General features: G+C 35.5%; 3 protein-coding genes across 4 annotated transcripts; 1 reads left to right on the forward strand and 2 right to left on the reverse strand.

The window, feature by feature from the left end:
• Positions 1-1,697: 1,697 nt before the first annotated feature.
• Positions 1,698-2,462, forward strand: LOC128128033 (uncharacterized). The gene has a single exon (XM_052766804.1). The coding sequence runs from the start codon at positions 1,698-1,700 to the stop codon at positions 2,460-2,462; it is 765 nt and encodes a 254-aa protein (XP_052622764.1).
• A 9,177-nt stretch (positions 2,463-11,639) lies between these two features.
• LOC111916170 (uncharacterized) lies at positions 11,640-12,507 on the reverse strand. The gene is made up of 3 exons (XM_023911803.3): positions 12,325-12,507; positions 12,129-12,249; positions 11,640-12,045 (listed from the first exon to the last, which is right to left on the reverse strand). Exons 1-3 carry the CDS (start codon positions 12,363-12,365, stop codon positions 11,689-11,691), a joined length of 519 nt encoding a protein of 172 aa, XP_023767571.1. The 5' UTR covers positions 12,366-12,507; the 3' UTR covers positions 11,640-11,688.
• A 3,689-nt stretch (positions 12,508-16,196) lies between these two features.
• Positions 16,197-17,400, reverse strand: LOC111916168 (uncharacterized). 2 transcript variants are annotated; one of them, XM_023911800.3, is made up of 2 exons: positions 16,897-17,400; positions 16,197-16,323 (listed from the first exon to the last, which is right to left on the reverse strand). In XM_023911800.3, the coding sequence occupies exons 1-2, from the start codon at positions 17,264-17,266 to the stop codon at positions 16,271-16,273; spliced, it is 423 nt and encodes a 140-aa protein (XP_023767568.1). In that variant the 5' UTR covers positions 17,267-17,400; the 3' UTR covers positions 16,197-16,270. The 2 variants fall into 2 exon arrangements, with proteins under 2 accessions (XP_023767568.1, XP_023767569.1); XM_023911801.1 differs by lacking the exon at positions 16,197-16,323 and adding an exon at positions 16,473-16,802.
• Between the last annotated feature and the right edge of the window lie 2,802 nt (positions 17,401-20,202).

The raw sequence follows: 20,202 nt of genomic DNA on the forward strand, positions 1-20,202 counted from the left end.
TAGGTTTGTCTGATTCGATTATGTCTTTTGGTTCCATACCACGTTTTGTTTCAGGCCACTAGTGATGCAACTGATAAAAAAATTGAAATGTTAATTCTTGAAAATAAAAAATAAATATTGCTTACCTGTATGATTACTGAAAATTGCTTATGGGTATATTTTCGTATGATGTGGGGACGATTAGAAGTGATTTTTACATATTTATTTGTCATTATATTGAGTTAAGTCAAAGCTTCAGTTTCCTTTAAAATGGCAGCTGAGAAATAAGTTACGGGTAAAGAAGAGAATATGTCGGATTATTCGTTATTGAATGGTTGGACATAATACTTTATTTAAAAAAAAATATAATGCAAGTACAAAGGGTAACTAGTCAAAGTCTTGTGGCAAGTTCACCGTATGATTTACCTTTTTGAAACTACATTTTACATATTCGACCTCTTTGGTTTTTATGACTTGCTGGTTTCTTTTTATAAGATACGAATTTAACAACTTCTTTGGTTTTAGTCCATACAATTTTTTTACATTTTGCTATGGATCTTTTCATTATGAAACATACAACCGTTTTTTTTAAACACCTTATAAATATTAGAGGTACCATTGTAGGCTGAAATACATTATTTAATTGATTATTTCATTGATTTTCTTTTATTAATGCTAAAGGTGAAACTTTGTCATTTAATTATATTGGTATAATTAAAAAGGATAAATATATTTTTCAAAAGGTTACTATGAATGTCACGATTAACGTCATTAAGTATTAACCACTATGTTGGCCGAATGAAACACGAGGATATCGGAACCAAAATGACCGCATAGAGTGTTATGTAGAAGGGAGCCTTAGAAATATGTTGGTTAAATGTAGGGAGCGTGCAGCGTGACAAGCTTTGGTTAAGACCTAAAGCCAACAAGGTGAGTTTCGTGTGAATTTTGTGGTTGTTTGCATGAAAACTTGATTCTAAATTATTTGTATTTATATGTTACTGTTGTTATTGCTATGAATATTTGTGTGAAATTTTGTGAATTATTTCATATAAAAGGGTGAAAGTGGTGGGTGACATATAGGGAACAGGTGTATTTACACGGTCTTATTATTAGTCATCGTACGGGGTGTTAGTACGCGGCGGAGAGCTTACGCTCTGTTTATCTAGCCGTAAGCATATTTGTTGTGCCCGGCGGAGGGACTCGTTCCCTGGAAGTGACAGTAGTTCCCTAATGTGTCACCAAGGGTGGAAAGAAATGAAAAAATTTATATTGATAAATTGTTGCATTATTTTATTTTATTGACGTCAATATGCATGAAAACCACGAACTCACTAGGCCCTAGGCTTACCCATTAGAATTTTTAAATGCACGCAACCCAGGAAATAACGTAGCAAGTGGCAGCGGGAATGGAAAGGATAAAGTTCAGACTTGAAGATGGCGACAAGTTTTGAGGAAGACGTAGCGCACCAAGTGTTTAATTAAATTTCTATTTGCTTCCGCTCTTATTATTATTAATAATAATTACGTTAGTATTTAAATCTTGAATTTTGGAAGTTTTGGGACTATGTTAAGTTATTTTGGTATTTGAAATTTGGGGCGTTACAAGTTGGTATCAGAGCCAGGTTTAAGCAGATTAGTCGTTGTTTAAACGCCTAAGCTTAAACGGGAGGAGCGGTACATCACCTAATCTGGAATGCGTCTCGTTTGTAGGTACGATGGATCATGGAAAGGCAATCGTCGATGGTGGGGTGTCAGTTGAGGGTACTAGTGGGTTACTTCCCCACGAGAAGTTGAAGGCCGAGTTAGAGCTCTCTGACTCGGAAGGCAATCTGGAACCAACGACCCCACTCAGCCTCTCTGAACGAGATGAAGAAGACGAGGATGTGGAATCCGAGGTGGAGCCCGAAGAAGATCCTGAGGAGGAGCCCGAAGAAGATCCTGAGGAGGAGCCCGAAGAAGACCCCGAGGAGGAATCCGAGGGAAATCACGTGGAGTACCATGCGGAGCAAAGATACGAAACATTCCATATGCCTTATGTGGAGTACACGCCAATTAGTCCTGGTACCTACTGGGAGCGACTTTATAAAGATGAAATGCCACAGGCACAGCTCGAGATTCACAGTTTGAAAAGAAAGATTGAAGAGATAGATGAACATAGGTCAAGGCTCGTACAGGAGAACCAAATAAGGGTTGATGCTGCTATGAAAAGTAAACGCAAGATACGAAGGTTGGAACAGGAGGTGTCAGAGCAAAGGAAACCGACTATCACTAAGTTGTGGGAAGGGTTTGTGGCTTGGGCAAAACAAGCCAAGGCCACGACTTGCGGATTCCTAGATAAGGTGGTTGGAAGAGAACCACCTCAGGCCGAGGTGTTGGTCATTCAAAGTGGTCCCGGAGATCGAAAAGCTAAAAAGATAAGGAAGTACTTGAAGGAGGGAAAGAGAATATTGAAATATGATGACATCGTTTTTAAAAATTAGAAAGTAGGAGTGCAATGATTTGTATTTTTTTTTTATTATTTCTCTTGGTTGTTGGCTTGAGTGACTTGATGTGAACAAGACATATGCCTATTTTTGAAGTTTTAATAATTTGGAATAAAATTTATGTTTGTTATACTTATTGTGTTATAAACATAAATATGTAGTTGATATGTCTTCACGAAGGTCTGGGAGGTTCACTAGGGTCACTCCGGAGGAAGAGCGCATCCCAATTGGAGCTTATGTTAGAGCACCAGGAGATGTTCCAGAAACCCCACTGAACCCGAACGCTAGTCGTGGACGGGGCCAAGGAAGAGGTAGGGGTAGAGGAAGAGGTCGAGGTGCTGTTACAGCACCGATACCTGTACAATCGGCCCATGGTAGCTCTGGATCCCACCGCGGTCGAGGTCGAGGTCGTGGAAGGGGTCGTGCGGCAAACACGATCACTAGAGAGGAGTTGGCTGATGAGATTGCTCGAGCAATTCGAGACACCTTACCAGATGTAATTGCTCAGGCACGAGAAGCAATAATGGGTGAGTATGAAGGTAACTTGGGTGGAGGTGAAGAGGACTACGATTACAGTACACCAAATATGAGTCGTGAACCAAGTATTGCACAACCCACAAGGCATCATGGCAACCACGATCGGCGGGGTTGTAGTTACAAGACGTTCATGAACTGCAAGCCACCCATTTTTAACGGAGAGATTGATCCCGTTTTGTCATCAACATGGATCATGGAGATTGAGGGAACATTCGATACTAGCAAGTGTGCGGATGAGGACAAGGTGATTTATGCTGCGACAATGCTAAAAGGGGAGGCAATACATTGGTGGGGCATGGTGAAGGAGGTTAGGGGGCGTGAGGCAGCCAAGAATATGTCATGGGATGAGTTCCTAAGAATTTTTAAAGAAAAGTTTTGCCCTCGTACAGCGGTTAAACAGTTGGAGGAAGAATTTTTAAGGTTGGAGCAGGGGAATATGACTGTGAGGGAGTACACCACAAAGTTCACGGAGAAGGCTAGGTTTGCCGAATTTTACGTATCTACGGAAGAAAGAAGGGTGGAACGCTATATTTGGGGATTGAGAACAGCTATCCGTGAATTTGTGCAAATTCAGAAACCGGGTACTTTCCAGTCTGCTGTTGATGCTGCAGAAGGTCGCGAACGTGAGAAGAATCGTCAAGGTGAAGACAGGGCTTTGGGGAAAAGAAAATGGGAGGGTACAAATAATGATTCGAAGAAAGGCAAGACTTCAGGGCAAGAACGTAAGGTTGATCAAAGCTCTGGAGTAAAGCAATGTCCGAAATGTAACCGTTATCATAAGGGGGAGTGTAACATGAATCAGAAAGTTTGCTACAAGTGTGGCAAGCCAGGGCACATAGCCACAAAATGTAAGAGAGGAAGGGTATGTTACGGGTGTGGTTCCCCTAACCACATTAAGTCGGAATGTCCCCAGGGTAAAGGTAACAACAATCAAGGCAGGATAACAGACAATCGGTCGATGGATAAAAAGGCTGACACTGGTAGACCAAAAGCTAGAGCTTTTCGCATGACGGCTCAGGAGGCTCAGGAGACCCCGGATGTGGTGACAGGTACTTTCCTAGTAAACTCAATTCATGCTAGGGTGTTGTTTGATTCTGGTGCAAATAGATCTTTTGTGTCTTCTACTTTTTGCAAAAACCTGGGTAGAAATGCAAAGACTCTAGAACATGCCTTAGAAATTGAAACTGCTGACGATCATTGGGTAGTAGTAAGAGAGGAATATGATGATTGCTCTATCGAAATCGAAGGTAGTGTGCTACCATTAAAACTATTACCTATAGCCCTAGGTGATTTTGATATTGTTATAGGGATGGATTGGTTGTCGAAAAACCAAGCGATTATAGATTGTGAAAATAGGATTGTTCAAGTTTGGGTGCCAGAAAAAGGAATGGTAAAAATTTACGGTGATCGGCGAATTAAGGACTCTATTTTGATATCAGTGACTAAGGCAACTCGTTATCTAAAGAAAGGGTGTCAAAGTTATTGGGCATATGTTCTCGATTCCAAGAAGGACAAGCCTGGAATAACACATATACCAGTTGTACGCGAGTTCCAAGATGTGTTCCCTGATGACCTAACTAGCTTGCCACCGGATAGGCAAGTGGAGTTTCGAATCGATCTTACCCCAGGAGTAGCACCGATAGCTCGTGCGCCCTATCGATTAGCACCAACCGAAATGAAGGAGTTGATGACTCAGTTGCAAGATTTGCTCGACAAGGGTTTTATTCGGCCCAGTACCTCACCGTGGGGTGCACCAGTACTATTCGTCAAGAAGAAGGATGGGACAATGCGAATGTGCATTGACTATAGGGAGTTAAACAAGGTGACTATAAAGAACCGGTATCCATTACCGAGAATTGATGACCTATTCGATCAACTCCAGGGGGCAAGTTACTTCTCAAAGATCGATTTACGGTCGGGGTATCACCAGCTGAAAGTCAGAGAAGAAGATGTGTCGAAGACAGCCTTTCGAACTAGGTATGGTCATTACGAGTTTTTAGTAATGCCATTTGGTTTGACCAATGCACCAGCTGCATTCATGGATCTGATGAACCAGGTGTGCAAGCCATACCTAGACAAGTTTGTAATCGTCTTTATCGATGACATATTGATATACTCTAAAAGTAAGGCAGACCATGAGCAACATCTGCGGCTAACACTTAGTTTATTGAGGAATGAAAAATTATTTGCCAAATTTTCGAAGTGCGAGTTTTGGCTTCGGGAAGTCCAGTTTTTGGGACATGTTGTAAACGAACAAGGTATCAAGGTGGACCCAGCAAAGATTGAGGCGATTGAAAAGTGGGAACCACCAAGGACCCCTTTAGAAGTTCGAAGTTTTCTTGGGTTAGCAGGATACTATAGACGGTTTATACAAGACTTCTCGCGCATAGCTGCACCGCTAACTACCCTGACAAGGAAAAATGTGAAGTTCGAATGGAAGCCAGAGCAAGATAATGCCTTTAACGTCTTAAAGGAAAAGCTTAGCAGTGCACCAGTATTATCTTTACCAGAAGGCAATGATGGCTTTGTTGTTTATAGTGATGCATCCAAGTTAGGTTTGGGGTGTGTTTTGATGCAAAACGGTAAGGTGATTGCTTATGCCTCACGACAATTAAAGGTTCACGAGCGTAAATACCCAACACATGATATGGAGTTGGCTGCAGTAGTGTTCGCTTTAAAGATTTGGTGACACTATTTGTATGGGACAAGGTGTCAGATCTTCACTGATCACAAGAGTTTGAAATACTTGTTCGATCAGAAAGATCTGAACATGAGACAGCAACGGTGGATGGAACTATTAAAAGATTACGACTGTGAGATATTATATCATCCGGGGAAGGCAAATGTGGTAGCTGATGCACTAAGTCGTAAGGAAAGAAGAGAACCACCTAAGATTCGAATGATGAAGATTAGCATAACCACCAGCTTACTAGATGATTTGAGAAAGAATCAAGAGGAGGCCTCGAAGGAAGAGAAATGGAAAAGTGAAAGGGTGGCGGGAGTAATACAATCATTGGAAAAGGATAGTCGTGGCTTGAAGTGTTTCCAAGGAAGGGTTTGGGTACCACGAGTGGGTGAAGTGCGTAACTTACTTCTCAAGGAAGCGCGTATGTCAAAGTACTCAATCCATCCGGGAACAAACAAGATGTATCAAGACTTACGAAAATCTTACTGGTGGCCTGGTATGAAAAAGGATATAGCCTATTTTGTTGAAAGGTGTTTGACATGCTTGAAGGTGAAGGCTGAACACCAAAGGCCATACGGTCAGTTACAGTCAATGGAGATTCCAGTGTGGAAATGGGATCACATCACAATGGACTTTGTGACTAAGTTACCAAAGACACCAAAAGGTTATGACGCGATTTGGGTAGTTGTGGATAGATTAACCAAATCGGCACACTTCCTTCCGATTAAGGAGACGTACCCGTTAGAAAGGCTAGCTAAATTATACGTTGACGAGATAGTGAAACTGCATGGAGTTCCATTATCTATTATTTCGGATCGGGATAGTCGTTTTACGTCGACATTTTGGGGTAGCTTCCAACGAGAAATGGGTACTCGAGTAAAATTGAGCACGGCATACCACCCGCAAACAGATGGGCAAAGTGAACGGACAATACAGACCTTGGAAGACATGTTAAGGTCTTGTGTTATTGATTTTGGAGGGTCGTGGGAAACTCATTTGCCGTTAATAGAGTTTTCCTACAACAATAGCTATCATGCAAGTATAAAAGTCGCACCATATGAGGCTCTATATGGCAGGAAATGTAGAACTCCATTATGTTGGAATGAGGTGGGGGAGAAACAGTTGGCTGGACCTTAACTTGTTCAGCAAACTACCGACAAAATCCAGGTGATTAGGGATAACATTAAGGTTGCTCAGGATCGGCAGAAAAGTTATGCAGATAAGCGGAGAAAGCCAATAATGTTTCAGGTCGGTGATAAAGTTATGTTAAAGGTGTCCCCATGGAAGGGCGTTGTTCGTTTTGGTAAGCAGGGGAAGTTAAGTCCTCGCTACGTTGGACCCTTTATAATTAAGGAACGAGTTGGACAGGTAGCCTATCGATTGGAGCTACCAAGGGAAATGCAGGGCATTCATAGCACATTCCATGTCTCTAATCTAAAGAAGTGTCTAGCGGATACCGCCATGGAAGTGCCACTTCAAGAAATTAAGGTTGATGAGAAGCTACGATATACAGAAGAACCCGTTGCGATTATAGATCGAAAGGTCAGAAAGTTAAGGAATGTGGAGATACCACTGGTGAAAGTTCAGTGGAAGTATCATAAAGGTTCGGATGCAACGTGGGAGACCGAGCGAGATATGAAGGCTAAATACCCTCATTTATTTGATTAATTTAAATTCCGAGGACGGACTTTTTCTAAGGGGGGAAGTTTGTAATAACTCACAAAAAAATATATATATGTAATATATATAATCTGTTTATATCAATCTAAAAGAAAGGGGATTAGTTCACAATTAATGGGTTAATTATATACAAATTATGAGGCTTAATGATCAAAACCGTCACCTTGATTAGGCTAGTTAAATACAAGCAAATGAAAGGGTTTCGCCGGTTATAGACTTAGGCATTATATAAAGCTTGAGAAATCAAGTGAAAACCCACTGGAATTGTGAAAAGAGACGAAGAATCAAGGGAGAAATCGGGTGTGGAGGTTGTTGAAGATTTTCAGAGTTTTCTAGGAATTAAGGTATGTATATTCGATTTAAGCGTGATTAAGTTGCTTGATAAGGTTTGTCTGATTCGATTATGTCTTTTGGTTCCATACCACGTTTTGTTTCAGGCCACTAGTGATGCAACTGATAAAAAAATTGAAATGTTAATTCTTGAAAATAAAAAATAAATATTGCTTACCTGTATGATTACTGAAAATTGCTTATGGGTATATTTTCGTATGATGTGGGGACGATTAGAAGTGATTTTTACATATTTATTTGTCATTATATTGAGTTAAGTCAAAGCTTCAGTTTCCTTTAAAAATGGCAGCTGAGAAATAAGTTACGGGTAAAGAAGAGAATATGTCGGACTATTCGTTATTGAATGGTTGGACATAATACTTTATTTAAAAAAAATAATATAATGCAAGTACAAAGGGTAACTAGTCAAAGTCTTGTGGCAAGTTCACCGTATGATTTACCTTTTTGAAACTACATTTTACATATTCGACCTCTTTGGTTTTTATGACTTGCTGGTTTCTTTTTATAAGATACGAATTTAACAACTTCTTTGGTTTTAGTCCATACAATTTTTTTACATTTTGCTATGGATCTTTTCATTATGAAACATACAGCCGTTTTTTTTAAACACCTTATAAATATTAGAGGTACCATTGTAGGCTGAAATACATTATTTAATTGATTATTTCATTGATTTTCTTTTATTAATGCTAAAGGTGAAACTTTGTCATTTAATTATATTGGTATAATTAAAAAGGATAAATATATTTTTCAAAAGGTTACTATGAATGTCACGATTAACGTCATTAAGTATTAACCACTATGTTGGCCGAATGAAACACGAGGATATCGGAACCAAAATGACCGCATAGAATGTTATGTAGAAGGGAGCCTTAGAAATATGTTGGTTAAATGTAGGGAGCGTGCAGCGTGACAAGCTTTGGTTAAGACCTAAAGCCAACAAGGTGAGTTTCGTGTGAATTTTGTGGTTGTTTGCATGAAAACTTGATTCTAAATTATTTGTATTTATATGTTACTGTTGTTATTGCTATGAATATTTGTGTGAAATTTTGTGAATTATTTCATATAAAAGGGTGAAAGTGGTGGGTGACATATAGGGAACAGGTGTATTTACACGGTCTTATTATTAGTCGTCGTACGGGGTGTTAGTACGCGGCGGAGAGCTTACGCTCTGTTTATCTAGCCGTAAGCATATTTGTTGTGTCCGGCGGAGGGACTCGTTCCCTGGAAGTGACAGTAGTTCCCTAATGTGTCACCAAGGGTGGAAAGAAATGAAAAGATTTATATTGATAAATTGTTGCATTATTTTATTTTATTGACGTCAATATGCATGAAAACCACGAACTCACTAGGCCCTAGGCTTACCCATTAGAATTTTTAAATGCACGCAACCCAGGAAATAACGTAGCAAGTGGCAGCGGGAATGGAAAAGATAAAGTTCAGACTTGAAGAAGGCGACAAGTTTTGAGGAAGACGTAGCGCACCAAGTGTTTAATTAAATTTCTATTTGCTTCCGCTATTATTATTATTAATAATAATTACGTTAGTATTTAAATCTTGAATTTTGGAAGTTTTGGGACTATGTTAAGTTATTTTGGTATTTGAAATTTGGGGCGTTACATTATGCATCAGATATAAATACAAAACCAATTCCGCATCACCTAATATTTGTTCATCCGTTTTGAACCTTTTGTCTAAAAATGTAATTTACTCCAATAGTATATCTATTTATCAAGGATTGTTTGATCTAAATAAATTTTATAGGACAAATAAATATCACCATATCAGTAAACCCCACGTATTGTAATTTTTGCTGACCCTGTTTTTTTTTTAACAAATCAGAACTTGTATTTAATAAAATAGATAAAAACATATGAAGTCCAGAATCGTGAATCATGAAAGTTAGGCCGATACCAAGACAAGTCTGATGGATCCTTGACTTACAAATCAACAAAGAAAAGGATATGAAGAAGAACCAAAAAACTTTAATAATACAAAAAAAGAACAAAACGTTAGGTAAGTCTTTAGTCTCGTTTGTAGCTATGGGGAGTAGCATCGAAAAAAGAGAAGTAGCGTTGGAAAAACTATTCCATGTCTCACTCTGCATAAACGAAACACAATCATCAGTGAAAAGCATATTTAAATTCTTAACTTTATCATATCAAGAAACAACAAAACCAAATAAGATTATCATAAAAGTATATTGATTTTTTAACTTGACATAAGAAAAAAAACATATAAAATTATCACCAAATAAAATATTAATTTTAAAACTTAACAGATCATGAAACAAAAAATTTAACAGATGATGGTAAAATATTTTTGAATAATAATTATCGTTGATTTATGGGATTACTTTTGCTATTTATTGCATTTATTCAACCATTAATGCAAACAAAAACCCAACGAGACAACACATCAGGGAAAAAAAGGCAGCTATGTGTTTAATCCTCCATTAACATACGCAAAAAATCTAAGTGAAGAAAGATAGACGTTGCTTGGTAGGTTCCTCTTAAGTTAACTAAGTGGTAACTTTTAATTTGTTTACACTTCTTTGCAATTCCAGTCAATTAAATATCAATACATGTGCACACAAATTTATTATTTATCTATGTATTCATAGTGCCGAGGCATGCCATATAAATGTGATAGCAAGTGAAATCTACAACACAGGTATTAACTTTAAAGTGCCCAATTTATGCAAATTAGAGTTGAAATCAACAACATTAACAAAATCATAATAGAAAGGGAGGAACCTGATGCTATGTTGATGATTTCAGTATGGAATTACCATCCTCAGTGTCTATATATATATATATATATATATATATATATATATATATATATATATATATATATATATATATATATATATATATATATATATATATATATATATATATATATATATATATATATATATATATGATGTTTTGAAATTAATTTATGTTTATCTCTACGTGCCCCTCACGATTTCTTCCCCTGTATGGTTCTCTTATTTTCTCCTCTTCTCTGAATTCTCTCTATCTCTTTTCTTTATGAGTGAATCAGTGCTTATTAATTCTATAGGGCAAAATGGAGAAAGGCATATACATAAATATATACAAAGTCAATGAAAGGGTAGATAATCTTGGTTTTTTGGCAGGAAATTAAATGCAAAAAGTAATATATAATTGTTTATTGACTATACCATATAAGTACTAACTATTTTTTATTATTTAAGTTTGTTGATTTTGTTAATTTATGATTGTTATTAGTATTTCGTTATTTATTTTGAGTTTGAGATTGCTGATTTTGCTATAAGTTATCAAACAAATTCATATTATATATATATATATATATATATATATATATATATATATATATATATATATATATATATATATATATATATATATATATATATATATATATATATATATATATATATATATATACTAGTGAATTTCTAAGGACCGTGCGTGCTGAGCACGGCCCATGAAGGGTAATTTTGGAATTTTAAGAACAATGTGTAATATATTATCTTATCATGTTTCAAATGAATTAAGTTTTATTGATTTAGATGTTTGGAAGTTGGTTAAAGGTATATATGCATATTGTTTACAAAATCACATAAAATATAAAAAGTACATTTAAAATGCATATAAATTGAAAATGGTATATAACTAATACTTACACAAAATATTTTGTATGGTAATCATTTATACATATAATAAGGTAACTGGTTTATTAGAAACTTGTATTTACATACAACGCAGACTATGAGAAGCTGTTATCAAAAGTAACGGCCTATATACACCAAAAGATGCTACGCCGTTAACTGCGGTTACTTAATATTTACATTGTGAAGTACCCAAAAAACTTGTTGACTATCTTACAAAAAAACATGTCTTTAACCATTAAAACCCAACTTTAACTATTTTTCATGTAGTCTACCTCCAACCATTCAGTCCCAAACTATGAACTATTTTATCTTTTTTTTTTCGGCCTTTTATCACGAGCTTCAGGATTGTGTTCTGTCTTTGTAGGAAGTAGTGTGGTTACACTTTTGGAGCAGCAAGTTGAAGTAACATCTGGAAAATGTGTTGTTGGTGCTGATATTGTGCTGCCAACGGAAATGACAAGGTGTTTGTTTAAAGTAGGTGATGGAGAGTTGGGTAAAACGATTGTAATATTTGGGTTTGGGTTTTCATCTCCTTTGTATGCTTTTACAATGCTAACTTTCATTTCTTTTACTCCATGGAAACATATAACATACAAACGAACAAAGGCTACAACTTCTGACAATTCCAAGGCAGCTGCAATGTCATTGTGAATGTCCATACCCTGTCACATGTTATAATGGTTATGCAATGTCTTTATAGCAAATACTTATTACAATTTTGAAGATAATAGCTAGTTATAATTGCAATTTCTTCATTGGTTTTCACTTCTTCCGGATTGAAAAGTAAAAAATTTTCTATGTGGGGTGTAGTTAGCATGGCTTCAATACTTCCACTTTCATCAGTAATTGTAACAGTTGCCCGTATCCTAAAATTAAGGTGCATGTATGAGAAATAGATTTATATTAATAACTATGAGAAATAGTAAGGAAAGTGAATTTACATTGCCTCGATGTCTGATACAACTTTACACGAAGGACACATGATAACCCATGTGGTGTCGGCTTCTAAAGCTTTATGACAATTCGAACATCCAGTGTACGAGAATCTTCTTCCTTTTTCAGAAAGTCCAAGTCTCCCATTAATCCAACCGGTCTTGAACTTTTTTTAAAGATGAAGTTACTTTGCAAGTACAACATTTACATATACCTTTTGTCCAATATAACAGTAAACTATGCATTTAAGTGTAGTAAGTTACAATGTTTGAAGAAGCAGTCACGACCCCAATGGAAAGTATAACATCATCCGGAGGACATGGGAGTAACAGTTCAATATTTTTATGGTTTTCCATACGAAGTAACTCATTAATTTCAGTTCTGTTGTCCAGGTACCTATTCATTAGTAATATATAAGCACACATATTGTTGGGAAATTTAGGGTTTGTGGTGGAGATCTGGATACCAACTTGGATCGTGATATCACTTTCCGAACTGATATTTCTACCCTATGTCTGGGCTACAAGAAATTCAGCCTAGGATAATCCAAGTGGACACTTACGTTTCTAGGCACAGAAAACGTAAGCCAATATGCTAAAGGGTTCTGTGAATGTGTGATGAAAAACCAGAGCTAAAGAACGTAACCCACTTCTAGAAAGGAGGAGTTGTTTATATATTAAACACGATTAGGGTTCCATTAGGGTTGGGCTATCATTAGATGCTTTGGAAGCAAGTAATATTAATCCGGATTAGGGTTACCAAAACTAACGAGTTTCATTAGTTTTACCATAATCACCCTCAAGAAATTGAGATTTCCATTATGTTCCCACATGTAAAATTCGGTGAGGTTTTACCATAATCAATGGGACCCCAACAAATTGAGATTTCCATGAGTTTCGTTAGTTTTACCATAATCAGCGGGACCCCAGCCAGGGGCTCTGCCCCTTGGACCCCACTAGGTGCGCTGCCCCTAGACCCCGCCAAAGGGGCGCTGCCCCCGGACCCCCGACTATTTGTCGAACCGGCTTCTGACTCGATCTTATACATGTGTGCACTCCGCACAACCCTGTACATGTATTAGAGTACAAATCATGAAGCCCCTTAGCTCACATGTTAGTTCCAGTTACTTAAAATGACATGGTGACACTAAAATCTCAACACATACGATAGTATGGAAATTATATACTTATATTAAAAATTGAAAAGTATTTATGTATATAAATGTTTACCACTTTCGTAATTGTAAGTCCTCAGAAACAGGTGGATTGATCATGAATGTAGTGTTTGGTCTCGTAGTAAGGGAAATATCTATAACATCAAGTCTCAATTTTAAACATTGTAAACTTATATAAAAATAGATAAAGAGGGGCTTGCATATATACCATATATATAGGTATATATGATATATATTAAAAAATGTTGCTTACAGTTGAAGGTTGTGACTTTTAGTCTTAAACCAAAGATCAGTGGTGGTTGTCTGATGGCTTCCAACATTCTCCCTTCGTGTTCAATAAATTATTTCCACAATGTGACATGTAACAGTATTTTTCTACAATAAACGTATGGAAATATAAAGTTCAATAACAAAGTGAAATTGAAAATTGAAAATACGGTATATTGCATACTCTTCATTGATAATGATAATATCATGTCTTGTTACAAGGTCAGCACCATGTTCCTGACTTGGTAAACATTGTAAGACAATACCCCTAACGTCTGCAATTGAAAAATTAATGAGGAAGTGCGTAAGTATAATTTACTAGGAAAGATAATTTATTAAATATTAGACGTAAACTTACTTTGCAGATTTTCTGATTCAGCATAGGCATGTAGTCTGCTGAATTTTGTAAATTCCAACAACCAAGGTATAGTTGTTGGAATACGTTCCGGTATTTCTTCCACAAGAGTACTTTTGGTCAAAATCCCTGAAAAAGGATAGGAACCAATAGAAAACTTTGGATCATTTCGTATAACAGTAGCGCCAGAGATGTTATACTTGTGATATTGGCTGAAGATAGTTGCGTAGTGACCTAAATAATCACTAAAAATGAGCTCGGTCACTGTCGTTCCATCCTGATCCATCATCATAATTGTCTTGCATGTATTCGCTATCTTCTTTGGTCATATGCTGTACATGATGACATTCTAAGATCTGAATAGTGGCAGTCCAATGTTTTCCATGTGTTTGGTCGATTTCCATTATTGGGAATATACGTCTATCCATTTTAGCTTTAACTGTGAACAATAAATATTGCTTATTTCAGTATAATATATAATAGCATAAATATATAAAGATTATCAATAAATCATAACTTTTAATCAATGTGAAACCAAATAAAAAGCAAGTGATATCATAAAAAACAAACCTGAAGATACAGACATGATGTTGTTTGTATGAAATAAATACTAACATGTAATGTTATATATAGGGTAAAAAACAACTACGTGTTAAGTTAGAATTAAAGATGATGTCACTGTACCAAGGTGGAATAAAGGTGTCATTTCTTAACAATAGATGGTAAAAACGTGGCATTAAAACAAGGGGTTAGTAGATCAATGAATGACTGTTTAACTATTATGCTTGTAAAAAAATTTAAAATGAATTGGAAACTATTAAATCTTTGTGTCTATGATATTTTGAATTATTATCCGACAATGTTATCCATAATATAGGAGTCTAATCAGGCGGATAATGAAAGGTAACTAACGTGGCATGGCTTTGAAATTTGATGTATGTCGTGGCGTTAATACAAAGATGATTAAAAATTGCAATTATCTTCAAAAAATAGAACTTATTGGTAATTATCTACATTTGCGGTATTTTTAAATACTACACATCAAAATTATCTAAATAATATATAAGGACATACATTAAAGATGCCATTTTTTCTTAAAGATAAAATGTTTTTATAACTGCAAGGTCGGAGAATTAATTTTAATTATTAATAATATAAAAGTGTATGTCCGGGCGTTTAAAAGTAACATATATTTGTTTCCATCGGAAAAATAATAAGGTATTTTATTATATTTGGTGCGACTGAAGAACTTGTAAAGATAATATTATTTTGAAAGTTGTAGATATTTACTGTTTGCCAACAATCACGTTACTTTGTTAAATTTTGAAAAAAAATAGTAAAATTGTTGCTACATTAGCATAATGATTAAAAAATCGAAGCAAGTTATTACAATAATTGGCATAATGATTAAAAATTTGAAGCATGTTTTTACATGATTTTTTAAATCGGTTTGAACCGGTCGAAATAGACAACTTGTTTTTTTGTTTATTTTTAAGGTTTGAATTTTTGGACGATATGTAGGCATGTATATGTAGGAAAATATTACAAAAAAATAAAAAAAATAAAAAAATAAAATTTATAGAAACCGGTTGACCTGACGGTCAAACCGATTAAACCGATTGAACCTGAAACAAGTAACCATACCAGTTTAACTAAATATCGGTAAAGAAATGCAAGTAACTTCCTATTATATTTACAAAATGTGTGCAAATAAATTGCACATTTGGATTTAAACCTTACTTCAACAACCTTCATTTATTGTCCCTGTCAAATAAAAAGACATTGATAAAGTTAGTTTAAGTTTTTCTTAAATTTAAATAATGTCTTTCTGATTTTGGTATGTAATAGCCAATAAAATAATATTACGTATAAGGTATATGTTTTGATTTCTCAAGTAATGCATTGATGACGTAGCCATGTGTAGGCAAGCTCTTATTTGTCTGATGTGCCTGCAAAAAAGATAAGGATATTCTTTAGAATCGTCTCTTGCACATCTATCATCTGTTGTGCGATTGTTTTCACATGCAACTGTTTAAAAATGTAGATGAAAAGAAAGGTACTTACTACAACTTTCGATTTTTAGTTGTTTGGAAGAAGTTGTAACTTTCCTATAACTGTTTTGCTGTTTGGTACAAAAGTAACAATGTGCTTCTGTCAATCAAGATAAGAGATGATGATTGTGATGGTTCAACGATATTTGTAATTGGTCACCTGCAAAGAAAGAACAAGTGTAAAAGTGAAAAACTAAATTGAAAGTAAACCTAAAAGAAAATAAAATTTACAATAATGGAAGTTCACATGTAACAATGTTGAGCTCGTTGTAAAACGTCCCGGTAGACAATGTTTTTTAGTTTTATTGTTGCAAGAAGAAGAAAAGCAATCTTTTATGAAATTTTTTATATTTTCAAATTTTTTTGCATGTGGAAGTGCAACATAAAGTTGTCCATGTGAAAAGACAGGCTCCTTCAAATAAACACCAACAAAGTCTAAAGTTTGGCCCTGGGCCTTGTTTATAGTCATCGCAAAGCATAATCTAATTGGGAATTGAAACTTGATAAATGCAACAGTATATTGTTCACCTCTTGGTGGTTGCATTGGAATTCTATGAATAAAAACTTCTTTTTCCAGCAAATTGTCCATAACTTATCTCTGCACGTATTACGTTTCTTTGAAAGTCTTTGCAAAAAAGCCTAGTATCATTACACAATCCTTCAAATGGATTCATAATTCTTAACAAAATAATAGGCGAATTATACTTTAAAATGAGTTTATGAGGTGGCATACCATTTGGAGTCAAAGAGTGCAAAAGGTCTTCATATTGAGCCTGATCATTTGGATCAGCAGTTTCATCAAAACTAATATACTTATTCTCAATACCTAGAAATTTATTTATTAAAATATCATTAATTTCATCAACAAACAAATTTTTGGTGGTCAAAACAACACGATTAGAAGCAAAAGGAAAATTCTCAGCATTAACATTAATAGTTGGATAAACAAAATCTATAAGTGCATTTAGTCCGGGCATGTTGTGGGAAGTCTCAATTAGCATTGATGATGGCAGATTAACCATGTAATCGTCTGTTAAACATTCAACTCCATTGCCAACAGTAAGAAGAAAATCTGTAAAAGTTAGATCAAGTCGTGCACGCATGTTCTCTTTTAAATGTAATTGACAAAGAGATGCCCATAATTAAGAATTAGTCAAACAAGCATCAATAATTTGTGCTTCAGTACCCTTACGAACAACTGGATGTGTCTGCCTAAAATCTCCACCAAGTACATCTACCTTACTGCGACAACCCGAAATTTATTCTGTCACGATATTCCATTTCCGTTAGTAAAACCGTTCGTATTTCAAATTTTCCGTTAACTTTCGATTTAAATTAATTAAAGTGGGACTTTCATTATGACCTCGTGAGTATCCAAAACTGTTAGAAACACATGAAAACATCCCAAATTATTATTTATAAAATTTTTAGTTTCAGCTACGTCGGGTTAAAACAACTAAATCGGGTACGACCAAAAGCCTCGTTTAACGACAGTATCGGGTAGATTTTGTTGGATTAGTGTCTAAGGTTGTAACTATATTTGGTAAGTACTTGATCCGGTTGTGCATGGTCCTTTTGGGTTGCCTTCACCATAGCAACTTAATAGGGTGATTTAGAGAGAAGAGATATTATTATTAATGTATTATAGGAATAATATGTTAAAAGAATAATAATATTATTTGATTAATATAAGTCATAAATTAATTAGGAATTAATTTGGTGACTTAAAGAGATTAATTGAATAAAGGGGTATCAACTGTCAAATGTTTGAAAGTTGTATTTGAGCTGATAACCCTTATGGATATAGGGTTGGACGATTTTAGGAATATGGATCACCTAGAAATTGTCCATGGCCTTATCTAGGAAAGGATTTAGATTGCTTTGAGGCTAAGTTATCCAATTAGGGTTTTAGGGTGAAACCCTAGGAGCTCACAGTATAAATAGACCCATAGGGTTGAGGAAATCGGCATCCTTGTGATTGGAGTAACCCTAGAGCCGATTTCCCTCTTCCTTATCTCTCTCAAATCATCTTCTTGCTAGTTGGTGTTTGTAAGCCATTAGAGGAGTGACATTTGTGACTCTAAGCTCCAAGAAGAAGAAGGTTTTCAAGCAAGTAACTCAAGGTATCATTCTAGATCTGTTTCATATGTTTTAATTGTTAGTTTACAATAGATCTAGCCATGAAAGTCTTGGATATGCTGCATGTTCAGTTAGTCAAACCTAGATCTAAGATATAGGGTTGTATGTGCACATAGGTAAAGTTCTTATGTCCAAAACCCAACAGTGGTATCAGAGCCATGATTGGTTTCAATTGAATATGATGCTTAACTATTTTACTTGCTGAAAATCGTTTTTCTTGCCCTCTGTCGACCCAACTCGGCGAGTCAGTATTTGGACTCGGCGCGTCCGAGCGTCAGACAGAGGATAATTCAGGATTTTGTTGTTGTTTTGTCTTGGATTGATATCTAAATCGTTTTATTATGTAAAAATTCGAATTTTAACTTAATTTAATGATTATCCTTGACATAAATATAGATAATTTCAAATCCTTTAAATATTGATTATTTATATGATAAATATTGGACTATTTAAGATTATTTGATAATTATCTAATGACTAAAATTGGATTAGGTCAAATACAGATAATTATGAAATTAATTTTTTAATTTGAATTATTTGTTATTTGATCCCTATTGTTTGAAAAAGTTCAATTTCTATCCCGAAGTTTTTGAAATTTGAATTTTGTGATTAATTGTTTAATTTAGAAGAATTTAAATTTCAACCCCTAGAGTTTTACAAGTTTAAAATTCAACCCTATACTAATATATTATTAAAAGCTTAATAAATATATAAGTAAAATTAAAATGCTAGTCTTACCGTTAGTAGGCCTCATTCATAAAGTCGGTCTATAAGGTGGGTATAAGGTTGCTTCCTATAAAATGACGCTTAATGGGTGTACACTCACATTCACCGTTTGCTTGACCGGTGGAGGGTTGTTAGCCGAATGGGTAGGATAGGGCAACTCTCTCTCCTCATTAATAAGTATAATGAATATATATAAAGTAACTAAACTATTTTATAAAATTCTCAATCTTAGTTACTTTAGGAAAAGTGAATTAATGCAATCCCATGAAATTCCGCTTTGCACCCTTACTAAGAAGTTAGTGGAACGTGTGTGGTTTACCGACACACTAATTGGTTCTAAGCAAAAGTGTCAAAGGGTGATTCATTGTTTATCAAAGTTCGATGGAGCGTGTGTGGTTTACCGGTACATCGAATAGATGATTGTAACAATGAAGGCACCATGTAGATTTGCATGGTAATTCACACCCGCTATGTGATCCTCGGTATCCCAGTCACTAACTAGAGGGGCATATTGAGATTTAAACATCCCATTGGAGAGTTAAATGAATCTCTAAAATCTAGGAATTCTCAATAAAACTTAAGGTTATGTTTTCGTGGTGAAGAATTAGTGAATCGTCATTCACTTACCTCCAAATTATTTGCAAGATTGGATTACGGCATCCCTTTTCTAATATGTAAATAATGTTGTTGGGTCCTAGCCCTAATTTTTCATTTTGGGTGTTTAATTAGGGATCCAAATTCTAATCAAACTTTTTCCTTTCTATTTGTAGATGTTGAACGCAAACAACGCTGCTGCTAACTCATTCACGTTAATGAGTCTTTGCCAAAAGGTGACCTTCGATGGTACGAACTTTAGCGAATGGATAAGATACATTCGCATCATTGCACGCTACGAGGACAAAGAGTATGTCCTTGACGAAAAGCTAGAAAAGGTCAACCCGGAAATCGCTACTCCCGAAGAGATGGCTGTCTTTGAGACACACAAACGTGATGCAACAAAAGTTCATTGCATCATGATAGCCACTATGAACCAAGAATTCCAAAAGTCCTATGAGGACATGTATCTGTATGAAATGCATCAAGACTTGATGGAGAGGTACCACCAAAGCGCGAGGCAAGAGCCCTGCGAGATCATCACTAACATGATCACCGCTAAGATGGGAAATGGAGAGTC

This window comes from Lactuca sativa, chromosome 8 (genome assembly GCF_002870075.4).
Source record: "Lactuca sativa cultivar Salinas chromosome 8, Lsat_Salinas_v11, whole genome shotgun sequence".
Classification (NCBI taxonomy): Eukaryota; Viridiplantae; Streptophyta; class Magnoliopsida; order Asterales; family Asteraceae; genus Lactuca; species Lactuca sativa.